This window comes from Sus scrofa, chromosome 11 (assembly GCF_000003025.6).
Source record: "Sus scrofa isolate TJ Tabasco breed Duroc chromosome 11, Sscrofa11.1, whole genome shotgun sequence".
In the NCBI taxonomy this organism is placed as follows: domain Eukaryota; kingdom Metazoa; phylum Chordata; class Mammalia; order Artiodactyla; family Suidae; genus Sus; species Sus scrofa.
Genome location: NC_010453.5, coordinates 18,587,657 through 18,603,981, shown reverse-complemented (window position 1 = coordinate 18,603,981; position 16,325 = coordinate 18,587,657). Strand labels below are relative to the sequence as shown.

General features: G+C 37.5%; 1 protein-coding gene across 6 annotated transcripts in view; it reads left to right on the top strand.

Moving 5' to 3' along the window:
• Positions 1 to 16,325, top strand: part of FNDC3A (fibronectin type III domain containing 3A) — a 193,463-nt gene that overhangs the window by 153,761 nt on the left and 23,377 nt on the right. For all 6 annotated transcript variants that reach the window (XM_021065326.1, XM_021065330.1, XM_021065327.1 and 3 more), the window contains 6 exons: positions 2,490 to 2,549; positions 3,606 to 3,744; positions 5,708 to 5,761; positions 8,526 to 8,650; positions 9,513 to 9,687; positions 11,773 to 11,859. In XM_021065326.1, the coding sequence (XP_020920985.1) occupies positions 2,490 to 2,549; positions 3,606 to 3,744; positions 5,708 to 5,761; positions 8,526 to 8,650; positions 9,513 to 9,687; positions 11,773 to 11,859 (640 nt within the window). The remainder of the gene's footprint in view (positions 1 to 2,489; positions 2,550 to 3,605; positions 3,745 to 5,707; positions 5,762 to 8,525; positions 8,651 to 9,512; positions 9,688 to 11,772; positions 11,860 to 16,325) is intronic.

The window sequence follows — 16,325 nt, the reverse complement described above, 5'->3', positions numbered from 1 at the left end:
TGTTTTCCCTTTTTGTGCTCTTATTTTGAATCTCTAAGTTGACTAATGAGAGTAATTTCAATGTAAAGAGTCCAAGGACTTCCTGTTGTAGCTCAGCAGTAACAAACCTGACTAGGATCCATAAGGATGTGGATTTGATCCCTGGCTTTAAACCATAATTTCAGTGGTTAAGGATCCAGCATTGCCATGAGCTGTGGTGTAGGTTACAGTGGCAGCTCAGATCTGGCGTGGCTGTGGCTGTGGTTGCAGACCAGCGGCTACAACTCTGATTCAACCCCTAGCCTAGGAACTTCCATATGCCACAGGTGTGGCTCTTAAAAATAATAATAAATAAATAAATAATAAAGAGTCCAGATACTTACAGGTTCACATTTACATCTGCAGCTCCTTTGGAATAATCACTTTCATTGGCCACATTCAGCCTTTTTATTTTTCAATAGGCTCCCTAATAGATATTTCACTTTTCACATATATAAAAATATATATATATTTATATATATATTTACATTTTATATATTTATTTATTAATATATTTATATTTATGTATTTTTTAATATATGCATAAATTGTAGTGTATAGAAGCTAGGACCAGGAATGGAAAACTCTTATATTGTGAACTCACACAATGTGGTATTCCTCCCCTAAGGAGTTGGGTTTGATTCTTACTTGTATAAGCTCATGTCCTATTGTAAAATGAATTTAATACTGTTGTTCCTCATTTGTGTGTTAGTATGTTAATAATCATATTTTGAAAACATCACATAGTTCTCTTTTCTTGGTTCAAATGTGTATTTTACACCAAGAAGCCTTAGAAAATGTCACTGGCTAAAACTGTGACATTTATTATTGACAGTTGTAAAACAAATTATTTTTGTGCTCATTCATGTAGAAATTTCTTATTCTTTTTTTTTTTTTTTTTTTTTGTCTTTTTAGTGCCACAACTGCAGCATATGGAGGTTCCCAGGCTAGGGGTCAAATCAGAGCTGTAGCTGCTGGCCTACACCGCAGCCACAGCATCACAAGATCCAAGCCACACCTTCAACCTACACCACAGCTCACGGCAATGTCAGATCCTTAACCCACTGAGCGAGGCCAGGGATCGAACCTGCGTCCTCATGGATGCTAGTCAGATTCATTTCTGCCAAGCCACGACAGGAACTCTGAAATTTCTTATTCTGATGAAAAAGTATAAAGTCAGTTACTATTATAATTTCAGCTTCAGGAAGATTGTAAAGGAGGTGGTTAGCCATTTGAATGATCATAATTAAAACAGAACACTGGATACATCAGCCTTCTTGGTATCTTTTTTCAGAAAAATAGCTAGTATGGGGAAGAAAAGAAAGTGAAACTGCTCCAATAACTGTCATCCAGTAACATAAGATTATAAAATGTCCTGTCTCCTCTCTGTTGAGACTTCGTTGTGTTTATTCTATTTCTTTTTCTTAAAAGAGACATAAAGAGTAAGAAGGGGATAAAGTACCATCAACATAAAGGTTTCTTTTTGAGTTAATGGGTGTTCTAGTTTGATATGGCACCTTGCTAAATAAGAGGACGGATTTATCTCCATTTGCAGCCTGACCAGAGACCACAACAGGGAAATTATAGTCAACCTCAGACACCTTGTATACCCTACACCAATGAAGGTCTCTCTCTGAGGCTGCTGTACAACTGCCCAGTTCATTAAGTTGTACTTCCATCAATGAGACTGTTTCCTTTCCCACACTATTCACTAGCTTTGATGTAAGAAACAGGATAGCTGGAAAGCAGGTGGGATGAAGAAGTCTATAAAGTGGAAAGGAGAGAAACTTGGCTGAAGAAAATGGAACAGAGAACAGTGATTCAAAAAAGAGAAAAAACAGGCTTTTTTTTTTTTTGGCTTCATACCCAAATAAGAGTTGTATTAAGTGATTATTTAAGAAATTATATGCTGTTATATTTGAAAATGTCATAGTGATCAAGAGAAATGCTTTACTTTAAGTTATGATTCACTTTTTTTCCCCTTATCTACTCATTAAACTGTAAAATTTTAAATAAACTTCCATGTTATATTTTAAATAAAATCCAGTAATGCAGACTCCTTGTCAAAACTTGGTAATTGTGATTCTAGTAGTACACATGTTTTATTTAGCATTTTAACTATATGCAAATGGATTTTTAAATAATTGAAAATGGTTCTATTTCTTCAGTAAGGTAAATATCTTCCCTAACTTCACACACACACACACACACACACACAAATCTGTCTTCCACATTTGCTTTGCCCAGCACACCTTTTTGTTTTCAAGTGGTTATTCAGCTACATACTTAAGTTTGGGCACGTATCCTAATTACACAAAGTCCATACTAGTGCAATCTGAATGTGGTTACCAGTTGGAAAAGTAAAAAGCAATACAATTTCATAAAGTGCCACAAAATATAGTGTACATAATACATATCCTCAGAAAATGCTTTATTTATCAGATAATGAAATGTTACCCTTTTTTCCCCAGGGGAGAAGAAACAAGTGTCACTTTAAATGATCTCAAACCAGCTACAGATTACCATGCAAAGTAAGGAATTCCTTTATGTTGCTTTTATGTGATATAGCATAGGGTTTGTTTGTTTTTAATGATTTCCTTAAGTCTAGAATATAAGTTAAGTATTAATTTTGGATTAAAAACATGGACTTTGTAGACCTTGATTTTTTTTCTTTTGGTATAATTATAAAAATTTTTCCAAAAAAAAAAAAGGCATGTAACTCAAATGTTATATTGAAGACTTAATCTCACCCTATTTGTAGGACATAGGAATTAGAACAGATATACACATAATATGTATTATTTGTCTCTAATATCCAATTTAGTACTGTAAAATTATCCCAGCTTTTGAAACTTTCGCAGAGCAAAATCATAATATTTGCTACTTATATGTAGTTTTAAAACTCTTAGAATTTCATAACATTTAATTGGGATAACTTAGATACTGCTGTTTTACTCTGCACAGATCTTCTATTATAATGTATTTATTTTGTAGACTCTAAGGCCTTCCCAGCTAGGACTCAGTATGATTTAGGCAGTCACCTCTGTTTTTGAAAAGAAGACTTGTAGTTGGGAATATTCCTATTAAACTATTAAATTAAGTCTTCAACTATACGTCTCTGGATGAACCCAAAATATTATCCATCCTATTATCTTTCAGACTGTGGATTGCAACCATTATTGAATCATGAAATTAATTTTGTGGGTTATATTCAGAATTTTTAAATTAAACATAATTGGATGAAATAGAAAGTATCAGTATACCTAGTTAAGGATATTGTTTCAGGATACTCTGTGCGTGCATGCGTGTGTGTGTCTGCCTATGTGTGTACAAATTCATATCATAGAAACTCAGTCACAGTTTAACTGTATTGCTTACTTTTTCAGTCAGAAAAAGATGAAAGCCACTGGTCTTTTCTGTTTTTCCTTTTTTAAGTCATCCTTTATTTCTAATACGCATATTTTCTCAAGAGAACATTTATTTAGAGGGCACCTCACTGACTTGCAGGCACTTAAAGGTGATGCTATAGAATGGCGGGATAGATACAATGATTCTGCAGGATAAAACTGCTTATTTTATCACTGTAGAGTCCAGGCAGGATACAATTCTATAAAGGGAACTCCTTCAGAAGCTGAAACCTTTACCACCTTGAGCTGTGAACCTGACATACCTAATCCACCAAGAATAGCCAATCGGACCAAAAATTCACTTACTTTGCAGTGGAAGGTAAGACTATTCTCTAGATTATTTCCAACTGGACATTTTTTCCTTTTTTTTTTTTTTTTTTCATGTAGTATTAAACTTCAGTTGTTTTTGGACACAAAAAGAGGTTTAAGCTAACTTGCTCTTGATCTTCGCATATATTAATTAGACATTTGTTTCTTATATATAACACTCCTCTCAGTTTTTCTTACTGTATGTAAATGTAGCAGAAAAGATTGATTAGTAGTCCTTACACTGAATGTGTGATGACACTGCAATGTGTGAGTCTCAAGTTCATTACTACTCTTATATTTTGTAACGATGCCTTTATATCCTGAATTTATCCTAAAATGAGATTCATAATAGCTTAACTAGACTCATAGTTTTAAAAATATCAATATAATACCTTAAAGGAGGAATAAAATTATTTTTATTAGAATGATATATTTTTAATATATAAATATTTGAACCCATCTACATAAGAAGACATAATGGGGAGTTCCCGTCGTGGCTCAGTGGTTAACGAATCCGACTAGGAACCATGAGGTTGCGGGTTCGGTCCCTGCCCTTGCTCAGTGGGTTAACGATCCGGCGTTGCCATGAGCTGTGGTGTGGGTTGCAGACGCGGCTCGGATCCCGCGTTGCTGTGGCTCTGGCGTAGGCCGGTGGCTACAGCTCCGATTCAACCCCTGGCCTGGGAACCTCCATATGCCGAGGGAGCGGCCCAAGAAATAGCAACAACAACAACAACAAGACAAAAAAAAAAAAAAAAAAAAAAAAAAAGAAGACATAATGAAGCAGATAGACACTAGATAGAATTGGTAATCAAATATCCCAGACATCATTGTCATTGGTGACCTGATTTTCTGAAATGATACATAGGTCTTGGCAAATTCTGAACAAAATTAAGTACAATCATGGAGTTCCCGTTGTGGATCAGTGGTTAACGAACCCAACTAGCATCCATGAGGACATGGGTCTGATTCCTGGCCTCACTCAGTGGGTTAAGGATCCAGCATTGCCATAGCTGTGGAGTAGATCAAAGACATGGCTTGGGTCTGCATGGCTGTGGCTGTGGCCAGCAGCTACAGGTCCAATTCGACCCCTAGCCTGGGAACTTCCATATGCCTCAGCTACGGCCCTAAAAAGAGAGAAAAAAAATTAAGTACAGTCTTTCCCAGATGGCACGGTAGTTGCATTTAGGGGAATACAGTAACTATTAAAACTATACCAAAAATACCCTGTAAAATGGAATTAAGTTCTAGGCTATAATAATTATTAATAGATATTTTCACCTACATGGGTGTCTAGGAGCACTCAAAAGTCCTAGAGGAAAAGAACAGATCTTCATTGTACTGAAATAAAGGTGAAATTCTTTAATTCTAGAGCGATTAAATACTAAAGTAAAATGACAAAGAAGGCTGAAATTTTCACCACTGAAAATTAACAGATTAATGCATTAGCAGTCTTAGGCAGTTGACTCATGGAATCTAGAAGCAGAAATCCAGACAGTATGTCCTCTTGGAGTTCCTTTCAGCACTCTAGTTCTTTCATTTTTTGGTACATTATGCAATATTACTTTCAGATTATAAATTGAGTTTTAATGAAAATGACAGGATATATCTAGGAGCTTAAAGCTGATAAAACCTACTGATAGAAAAAGAAGTGACTTTTTTTTAAAGGATTGTAAAAGTTAAGATAGTTCTTGATAAAAGAGATTGTTGAATATTCATAAAAATTTGAGTAACTTCTTGCTTTGTTCTCTTTTCTTGCACGTAAAAGGATTATGGGATATATGATAACATATATTTCTGTATTCTCTGCGCAGATTTTTCCAGAGCTAAATCCCAGAGAACATCTGCAACAGAGTAGATGCCTTAGATTAGATCATCCCAATATCTTTTATAAAAGTACTAATTTGTACTCATTTTGTTGTTTTTTAAAAATCTTTTCTTTCTTTTTTTTTTTTTTTTGGTATTTTTTTTAGGCACCTAGTGACAATGGTTCTAAAATCCAAAGCTTTATTTTAGAATGGGATGAGGTAAGTAAATTCCAAGTTTGTAAATTAGGCTAAAATGTATGCATATCCTTGGGCAGAAATAACTTAATAGATTTTTCCTCTTTAAAAACAATATGAATGATTTCATGTGGTATATGAGTCAGTTGATGGTGTTCTTAGAAAACATTACTGACTGACTACACCTCCCTATGTTTTAGTTTTTTTCAACTAAACCACCTTCAAAGCTATCAGTTCATTAATTAACTTGATGAAGGAGTATTTTCTTTTACATCAGTCTTAAGGCAAGGCTATTCATTTACTGTAACTGCTTTAACAAATTACTACAAACTGAGTAGCTTAAAACAACATTTTTATTCTCTTACAGTTATGAAAGCCAGAAATCCAAAATGGCTTTCCTTGGGGCAAAAGCAAGGTGTCACCAGGGCCATGCTTTCTCCAGGGACTCTAGAGAAGAATCCCTTTCCTTGCCTTTTCCAGCTGTCCTCATTACTTGGTTCATGGCCACATCAGATTGCCTTTTCTTCCCCTGCTTGCCATTACCACATCACCTTTTTCCTCTTCTGTCTTCAAGTCCTTCTCTGCCCCTCTAAGCAGGACATTCGTAACTCCATTTAGGGCCTACCCAGATAATCAAGAATAATCTCTCCATCTCAAGAATCTTAGTTTAACCACATTTGTACAATCCCTGCTACCAATAAAAGATAATATTCACAGCTTCCAGGGATTAAGATATGGATTTCTTTGGGGGCTATTAGTTATTTAGCCCACCACAGCAAGCATACTGGGCTTTATTGTTTAGTACTTTGTTTTACTGTCATTTATCATGTTCTGTTTTGCCCTGCTGCTTACACTGCAGCTAAAAGGAGGAGCTAGGTGGAGTAGGAGAAATTTCATTGGTAATTTGGGAATTTAGCATTATATTAAAAGAGTAATGAGGGAGTTGCCTTTGGGGCTCAGTGGGTTAAGAGTCCAGCATAAGCCTATGAGGATTCGGATTTGCTCCCTGGCCTCGTTCAATGGATTAAGGATCTGAGGTTGCTGCAAGCTGCAGTATAGGTCACAGATTTGTCTGTGGGTGTGGCTGTTTAAAAAAAAAAAGTAATGAGACACAACCCAAGTAGGTTTTATTCCAGAAGTTCTAAGAAAATTCAGATTTGGAAATCTATTGCTATAGCATAGTAATTGAGAGGAAAAATATTATCTTGATAAATTATGAAAGGTATTTAATAAAATTTATCACCCATCTCATTTAAAACTCAAATTAGTAATAGAAAGGCAATTCCTTATTTGATTGTTTTTATTAAATGAAGTACCACCACTAAACAATAAAAGCATTTCTAGCCAAAGCAAAAGCAAGTCAAAGTTGGCAGTTATCCTCACCTATCAACTTTGACTTGTTTTTGTCAAATTCAGGAAGTTATAACTAAAACAGTTTGATTTGAAATCAAAACAAGAAACAGAGCTGTGGTGGCTGGGCTAGAGGGAAAAATAATCATTGTTTAGAGATGATAGGATTTTCTTTTTTTCTTTTTGTCTTTTTGCCTTTTCTAGAGCCACACCCACAGTATATGGAGGTTCCCAGGCTAGGGGTCGAATCTGAGCTATAGCCACCAGCCTTCACCTGAGCCACGGCAACGTGGGATCTGAGCCTCGTCTGTGACCTACACCACAGCTCCCGGCAATGCGGGATCCTTAACTCACTGAGCAAGGCCAGGGATCAAACCCTCAACCTCATGGTTCCTAGTTGGATTCGTTGGCCACTGCGCCACGACAGGAACTCCAGGGGTTTTCTATTTAGATTACTCAATAGAATCAACTATAAACATTATTAAAACTGACAAGAGAGTTCAATAAAACAACCAGTTACAGGATAAAGATTTTCTTTGAAGCAGAGGTCATCCTAACTGCCCTTTACTTCTACCAACACAATAAAGAAAAATGGGTAGAAAGTGAAAAACTTGTCAATTTTATGTAGCACTTTAAATTTCTAACTCTTTATTTATCCTAAACTGCAGATTTTTCTGTCTTAATGCCTATAATTAGGTTTTTCTCTGTGTATACTCTTGCAGTGTTAAATCTAAGCAGCAGTGGCTCCAAAATCTTTATTTTTAAGGAAGCTTAGGGAATTCATGCTGTGGTTCAGGGGCATAAGGATCTGGCTTGTCTCTGTGAAGGTGCTGGTTCACTCCACAGCCTGGCACAGTAGGTTAAGGACCCACCATTACTGCAGCTGTGGCATAGGTCACAGCTCCAGTTTGAATTAGATCCCTGGCACAGGAACTTTCATTTGCTGCAGGTACAGCCGAAAAAGAAAGAAAAAAGAAGAAGCTTAGCAGCTGTCTAAGTGGTTTAGGGATGAGTAGGGACCTTTTCTTAAAACTGTTTGCATGAAACTTTTAATAGGTTGAAAGCTGCCAGTTAGGGTGATGTTAGATATGCCTTATTTCCACCACTACCAGTCCCCCCACAGAGACTGTAGAGTCCATTCTGGGAAAAAGCTTTTTTTACTCAAAGCCACAGGTTTAGCATCAGCTACAAAACAGGGTGCTTAGTTCAAGAAGCTATACAGAAGTACTTACTCTTCCGTTTTTTAATTCTGCTTTAATGGACAGTGAGTACCACATAAAAGATGGTGAGTTAACTTTCTCTTGAGATTTGTGACATGCATGTAACAAAGACGACTTTTAATGTACACTAGCTCATATGTTTCTGTCAAGTGGGAATAAATGTGGATTTCTCTTTTTACAATGATATACATGGTATAATAATCAGCTATTTCTTTTAGGGGAAAGGAAATGGAGAATTTTGCCAGTGTTACATGGGCTTACAGAAGCAATTTAAAATTACTAAACTGTCGCCAGCAATGGGTTGTAAATTTAGACTATCAGCCAAAAATGACTATGGTACAAGGTAAGATACCTTTTTTTTTTTTTTTTTTTTTGTCTTTTTGCCATTTTTTTGGGCTGCTCCTGCGGCATATGGAGATTCCCAGGCTAAGGGTCTAATCGGAGCTGTAGCTGCTGGCCTACACCAGGGCCACAGCAACGCGGGATCCAAGCCGCATCTTCGACCTATACCACAGCTCCCGGCAACACTGGATCCTTAACCCACTGAGCAAGGCCAGGGATCGAACCCACAACCTCATGGTTCCTGGTCAGATTTGTTAACCACTGAACCATGACGAGAACTCCAAGATACCTTTTAATGTAGATATTTTACACTACCCATTTGTATAAATTATTCACAGTCCGAATTATCCACTGAAAATTCTACTTTAGTTTATTACTTTGTTAATATAGTTAAGATATGTTGGAGTTCCTGCTGTGGCACAGTGGATTAATGACCCGGCTTGTCTCTGTGCAGACACCAGTTCAATTCCTGGCCTGGCACAGTGGGTTGAGGCTCTGGCATTGCTGCAGCTGTAGCATAGGTCTCAGCTCCAGCTCAGATTCTGTCCCTGGCTCAGGAACGCCTCAAGTGCATCCAAAAAAGGGGAGGGAAAAAAAATAAGATGTGTTACTAGCCCAGCAAAAGCAGCAAGAGAATTTGTTAATTACATAAACTGCAGTTTTAAAAGAATTCTAATTCATTTCCAGGTATCTGACCTGGTTACCATAAAGATAGTAATAAATCCAAGATACATTATTTGGATTATAATTAGTTATCAAAAATTGTCATTTTCCCCAAAAATGTCACTTATCAAAATGAGTTCATTGGCTATTAAAAAAATAACTTTTTTTCATTCCTTCTTAAAAACCATTTGTTTCAACAGTGGTTTTAGTGAAGAAGTCTTATATTACACTTCAGGCTGTGCCCCTTCTATGCCAGCGAGTCCTGTCTTAACTAAAGCTGGAGTTACTTGGTTATCCTTACAATGGAGTAAACCCTCAGGAACACCATCAGATGAAGGAATTTCTTACATTTTAGAGATGGAGGAAGAAACTTCAGTGAGTATGAACATGTATTTTAAATAGGGTATTTAAAACATATTTCACTATGACATTAATCTTGATACAGTAAATACTGCCACAATAATTAATTCCTTCCCCAGGTCCTTTGGTTACTGTTTGGGAGAGATTAGAAGCGAGGGAGAACTTGGTCTTCTGTCTTCTCAATGTGTAGGAGGGGGTTTTGGTTTTTATGTGTTTTGTAGGCATTTTGTGCCTGAGAACAACATAGACTATATTTTAAATTTGGCCTTTTTTGGGAAAATAAAGAAAGGGAGGGCTCACCACAGCCTTAGACTAAGCAGCTCCAAGAAATAACAAAATAGTATGTCTGCCTTCTTCAACTGTGTTCATACCCTGCTTCCTCAAGTGCCACAGAAAATGGGAGGAGCCTCACATGAGACTATACAGTGCAGCGTCAATCTAGTTACCAGTGGCTGATCTCTTGTGAGCTAGAACTGAGCTGAACAAGCATTAGGCTGTCTTCTGTCCATTATATATAGTTCCATAGCTTTTCAGAGTTACTTTGAAGCAATGAATCAAAAATAGCATTGGTCCATCCTAACTGTGTGCCCAGAAGAACTGAAAAGGCATGCTTTGTACAAAAACCTGTATATAAATGTTCATTGCATTATTAATCATGATAGTCAAAAAGTAAGAACTGAAATACCCATCAACTGATGAATAAATAAACAAAATATAATTAATTCATGCAGTTAGAATATCATTCAGCCACATAAAGGAATGGAGCACTGATATATGTCACAACATGAATGAGCCTTGAAAACATTATGCTAAATAAAAGAATCCAGTCACAGGAGTTCCCACCATGGTGCAGTGGGTTAAGAACCTGACTGCAGCACCTTGAGTCACTGCAGAGGTGCGGGTTGGATCCCCAGCCTGGCACAGTGGGTTCAAGGATCCATCATTGCCTCAGCTGTGGCGTAGGTCTCAGCTGCAGCTCAGATTCAGTCCCTTGCCCAGGTACTTCCATGTGCCATGAGTGCAGCCATGAAACAGAAGAAGAAGAAGAAGAACCCAGTCACAAAAGACTACATATTATGTGATTCCACTTATATGGATATAGGCAAATCCATAGAGACAGAAAGTATATTAGTGTATGAGAAAAGAGGAAGTGACTGCTGACCAAAAAGTAAAATACAGGCTTTATTCTGAAATTAGGAATTAAATGTTGGTTGCACAAGCTTGTAAATATACTATAAATCATTGAATTTTATACTTTAAAATGAGAATTTTATGGTTTGTGAATTACATATCTCAGGTTTTTTTTAATTTTAAAAGTAATATTGGGAAAGTAGTGAAGCATTATCCCTGGGGCTATAAATAACAGTGTCAAACCTAAGTGACATCCCAGCCTACCAGTACAACCAGCCATTCATCTCTTCACCTAGACACAACTATGTGTTCAAGGGAAGTTGAATATGTTAAATAATTATGGTTCTGTTTAGATCTTGCAATATCTGTCTGGGAAATTCCTATTAGTTATAGGGATAAGCTTACTGATGGTGAAGTTACCACTGTCTCTGACTTTCCCTCAACACAGAGATCTCTTGGCTAATGTGGGTTTTTGTGTGTGCGTTTTTTGTTGTTGTTGGTCTTTTTAGGGCCACACCCTCAGCATATGGAAGTTCCCAGGCTAGAAGTCAAAATCAGAGCTACCGCTGCTGGCCTACGCCACAATTATAGCAATGTGGGATCTCAGCCACATCTGCTACCTACACCACAGCTCACAGCAACACCAGATCCTTAACCCATTGAGCAAGGCCAGGGATTGAACCGGCATCCTCATGGATACTAGTCAGGTTCGTGACCACTGAGCCACAACGGGAACTCCCTTGGATACTGTATTGACTGAGAATTAGTGGTCTTCTTCATCCTTATACAAAGTGTCCAGTAGCACATCTGAATCCATCTACTCAAGATAGAAGCATCAAGGTGAAGATTACACTCAACCAAACATTAATCACATAGAAGAAGATGAAGACGACCTGCGTTTTTTCACATATTCCTTGTTCCCCATATTTCTATTAGACATCTAATGAAGATTTATTTTTCCCTTTCCAGGGATATGGTTTTAAGCCTAAATATGATGGAGAAGACCTTGCTTACACAGTGAAAAATCTCCGACGTAGTACAAAGTATAAATTTAAGGTAAGCTTTGAAAGTCCTGGAAAGATTTGTTTGTTCTTATTGTTCCTGTTTTAAAGCCAAGTACATGCCTCACTCCGTTGGTTTTAAATCTTAAATATTTGGCTTTTGCTCTTTTTTATTTTTTTTTTTTATTTTTTTTTTGCTTTTTAGGGCCATACCTGTTGTACATGGAGGTTCCCAGGCTAGGGGTCTAATCAGAGCTACAGCTGCGGGCCTACACCAGAGCCACAGCAACGCGGGATATGAGCCATGTCTGCGACCTACATCACAGTTCAGGGCAATGCTGGATCCTTAACCCACTAAGCAAAGCCATGGATCGAACCCATATCCTCATGGACACCAGTCAGATTCATTTCTGCTTAGCCACAATGGGAGCTCCCAATATTTGGCTTTTGCTAAAGAGCTTTATTATTTTACTTTCTTACTATAATAATGTTTCTCAAACTCTATGTATTTAAATTCAAAACAGCCTTAATGTTTTACAGGACTCTTATTTGCAAAACGTGAACTTTTAAAATCTTTTAAAATGTGGATGTCATTGAACATAGAATATGCTTTTTTGGCAGGTATATCAGAAATAAGTAATGATATTTTAATCCTCTATCAAGTGGTGAAGTTTCACTTGTCCAGATACTAGTAGTCAACTTGATGGTGATACCTACCATGTTTCTTCACTGTAAAGTTGTTCTTATTCCTTTTGTAATAATCTTATAAATGCTATGTAAACATCTTGTTCCTCATCAAACTTTCACCCACTAGTTTTAACACCTACAGTTAATTCTTGCCTGAATCAATTATTAGTAGGATTAAAAAAAAAAAATCAACACTTGGAGTTCCCACTGTGGCACAACAGAATAGGTGATGTCTCTGTAGCACCAGCATGCAGGTTCGATCCCCTGACCCAGCACAGTGGGTTAAAGGATCTGATGTTGACACAGCTGCAGCAGAGGTTGCAATTTTGGCTCAGATGGGATCCCTGGCCCAGGAACTCCATATCTGCAGGGAGCCAAAAAAGAAAAGAAAAAAGAAAAAAATCACCACTTGGGCAACCATTAAGTTTTATTATTTTTTCTACATTTATTAGATGGCATTATACTATAAGGAAAGCTTTCTCTTCTCATTTATTTATACCAGTATGAACTCATGGATTCCTTTTCACTGAATGGGTTATATTTTGTTGCTGTGGTTATCAGTTATGAGTTTCAAATTGTCTCAGTTTTGGGAGCCTCAGTTAAGCTGGCTTCTTGCTATTACATTGCCCCCACCCCACCCCACGCCGTATCATATGATATTAGAGCCCGCCCTTTCTGGCATATGATATTCTTTTCTCATCTTATACTTTCTCTTCTTCAACCTTGGAATTGGCCATTTCTTAAAGCACGTGGATACTTTAAGTAGACAATGGTATTTAGAAGTCAGGATCTAGGTAGTAAGTATACTTAATACTATAAAGGTTTTGCTATTCCCGGGCATGCTCTCAGTGGACAAAGCAAAGAACTAGATGGAGGGATGGATGGGGATGTGTGTATGTTTTGTATGTATAGACACACACAATTTACATGCACAAACACTTTTATATTCATATATAATTTTATGGCTTTTTTTTTTTTTTTAGGCTGCACCTGTGACATATAGAAGTTCCCGGGCTAGGAGTCGAATCAGAGCAGTAGCTGCCAGCCGACACCACAGCAACAGCAAGTCCGGATCCAAACCAAGGGCGTTTGGGACCTATACTATGGCTCAACAGCAACACTGGATCCTTAACCCACAAACCTGAGTCCTCATGGATACTACTCAGGTTCCTTACCACTGAGCCACTGTGGGAACTCCTTTGTATATAATTTTAAATCACGAGTTTGTACCAAATACTTCCATTTAATCCATTTCCACAGGTTAATTCTAATTTTCTCCCTTTATTTTTAACTCCCTTTATCGTCAGTGAGAAACTTTGCCCCCTTTATGTTCAAAATAGTTATTTATTGGATGAAACTCCTCCTCTTTCCCTCCTTCGTTAAAGTCCTATTCAGGGTGCTTGAGTTTCTACTAGGCAAATGCTGCTGCCTCCACCCAAGCCACCTTCATCCCCCAGCACACATACCTGCCTCTTAGCCCACTTGTTGGCCTTTGAACGGAAATATTTCAGGAAAAGTGGAGATACTCTACATGTCATTTTTGCTTGCTTGAGGCTAATATATGAAACTAATACATAAAATTCTTGCTCACTTGAAGCAGTAGCAAGCTCTGAAAATTATTCTCCTATGGAGAACTCTGAAAGTCTGTATCTTTCCTAGTATAGCATCCATTCTAGGATATATTTTAGCTCTGACTTGGCCAGTGATAAACATTGCTATTTCTCGGCAGACAGTACTTGAATTAGCTAATATACAGTTAATATAAGCCAACCTACATTTCTGTACCAAAGTTTTCCCAAAAATGTAACAGGATGCTTATTAGTTGATAAGTTTTAGCATTTGAATTTTCCTACCAGTATTGTTTAATCAAATAATTATAAATAAATCATAGAAGCCATTGTAAATTGTTTTCACAATTAAAAAGCAAAGATAGGTCTCTTGTGGGACAACAGGTTAAGAATCTGGCATTGTCACTGCAGCAACTTGGGTGGCTGCTGTGGCACAGGTTCAGTTCCTGAGCTGGGAACTTCCACATGCCACAGGTACAGCCTCCCCCACCCAAAAAAAAGCCAAGATAAATTGTATTACTCTTCAATAACCTAAGAAAGAAAATTTTAATGATAATAGGAAATTTGATTATGTAGTACATAATATATATTATGCTTTGTTTTATATATTAGCTTCGTTTTTTTAAAAACTTCTGATAACACTGGGTCATTTTAATTTCCTTTTTATTTTTCTGGCCACACCCATGGCATATGGAAGTTCCCCCGAAGGAGTCAAATTGGAGCTGCAGCTGCCAGCCTACACCATAGCCACAGACATAGCAACACCAGATCCAAGTAGCATCTGCAACATATGCTGCAGCTTGTGGCAATGCCAGATCTTACACACATCCTCAGGGACACTGTGTCTGGTTCTTAACCTGGTGAACCACAACAGGGACTCCCATTGTAATTGTAAAATACAGTTTTTATGTTGCGGGATTTTTTAAATACCTTAAGAATTGTGTACATTTATTCCAGTTTTCCTTTTATGTTATTGGATTGCCTTTTTTTTTTTTTTTTTTTTTTTTTGCTTTTTTTAGAGCTGAACCAGCAACATAGGGAGGTTCTCAGGCTAGGGGTTGTATCGAAGCTACAGCTGCTGGCCTATGTCACAGCCACAGCAATGTAGGATCTCAGCCACATCTGTGACCTACACCACAGCTCATAGCAACATCAGATCCTTGATCACTGAGCAAGGCCAGGAATCAAACCCACATCCTCATGGATACTAGTCAGATTTGTTTCCACTGAGCCACAATGGGAACTCCCTGGCTAAGGATCCAGTGTTGTCACTGCAGCAGCTTGGGTCACTGCTGTGGCTTGGGTTTGATCCCTGGCCTGGGAACTTCCACAGGCATGGCCAAAAATAATAATAATAGCTTCGTCTAGGGGAGAGGGAAGGGGGCAGGGGCAATATAGGAGACTAACAGGTACAAGCTAATAGGTATAAAATAAGCTACAGATATATATTGTATAATATGGGGAATATAGCAAATACTTTGTCATAACTATAAATGGAGTAGAACCTTTAAAAATTGTGACTCAGGAGTTCCTATTGTGACTAAGTGGCTCCATGAGGATACAGGTTCAATCCCTGGCCTCACTCAGTGGGTTAAAGATCCGGCATTGCTGTGAGCTGTGGTGTAGGTCGCAGATGTGGCTCCGATCTGGCTTGGCTGTTGCTTTGGTGTACACTGGCAGCTGCAGCTCTGATTCAGCCCCTAGCCAGGGAACTTCCTATGCCGTGGATGTGGCCCTATAAAGAAAAAAAAGAAAACTGTGAACCATTATATTGTATACCTGTAACTTAGATATCAACAATACCGCAGTTTTTTAAAAAAGTTCCTCTAGTTATAAGGTTTAAGTAAACACTGTGCACCATGTCGAGAAGTGTTTTGATCCCCTTTGTAGTCTAATTTATAAAGCAGCAGAGTGAGAAAGCTTGAAAATCTGAATATATGGGAGGACTGACGTAGCCTGAGCAAAATTCAACAATTGGACTAAATTTTACTTAGTTCTCATGGATTGCATGACCTATTTGGGGTAATAGATTTATTTAGATCCTCATCTATAGTGTCATAGTGGTCCCCATCTATGGCTCCTTCATTCAACCAATTATTGAATACCTATTCTATGATAAGCATTGTTCTAAACAATAAGGATTCAGTATGATCAGAACAGCTATTCTAGTGGAAGGAATAGACAATAAACAAGCAAATACTATAAAGTGGTAAGTGTTATGCAAGTTAACTAAAATAGAATGAGTTGACAGAATGGGTATTCAAGG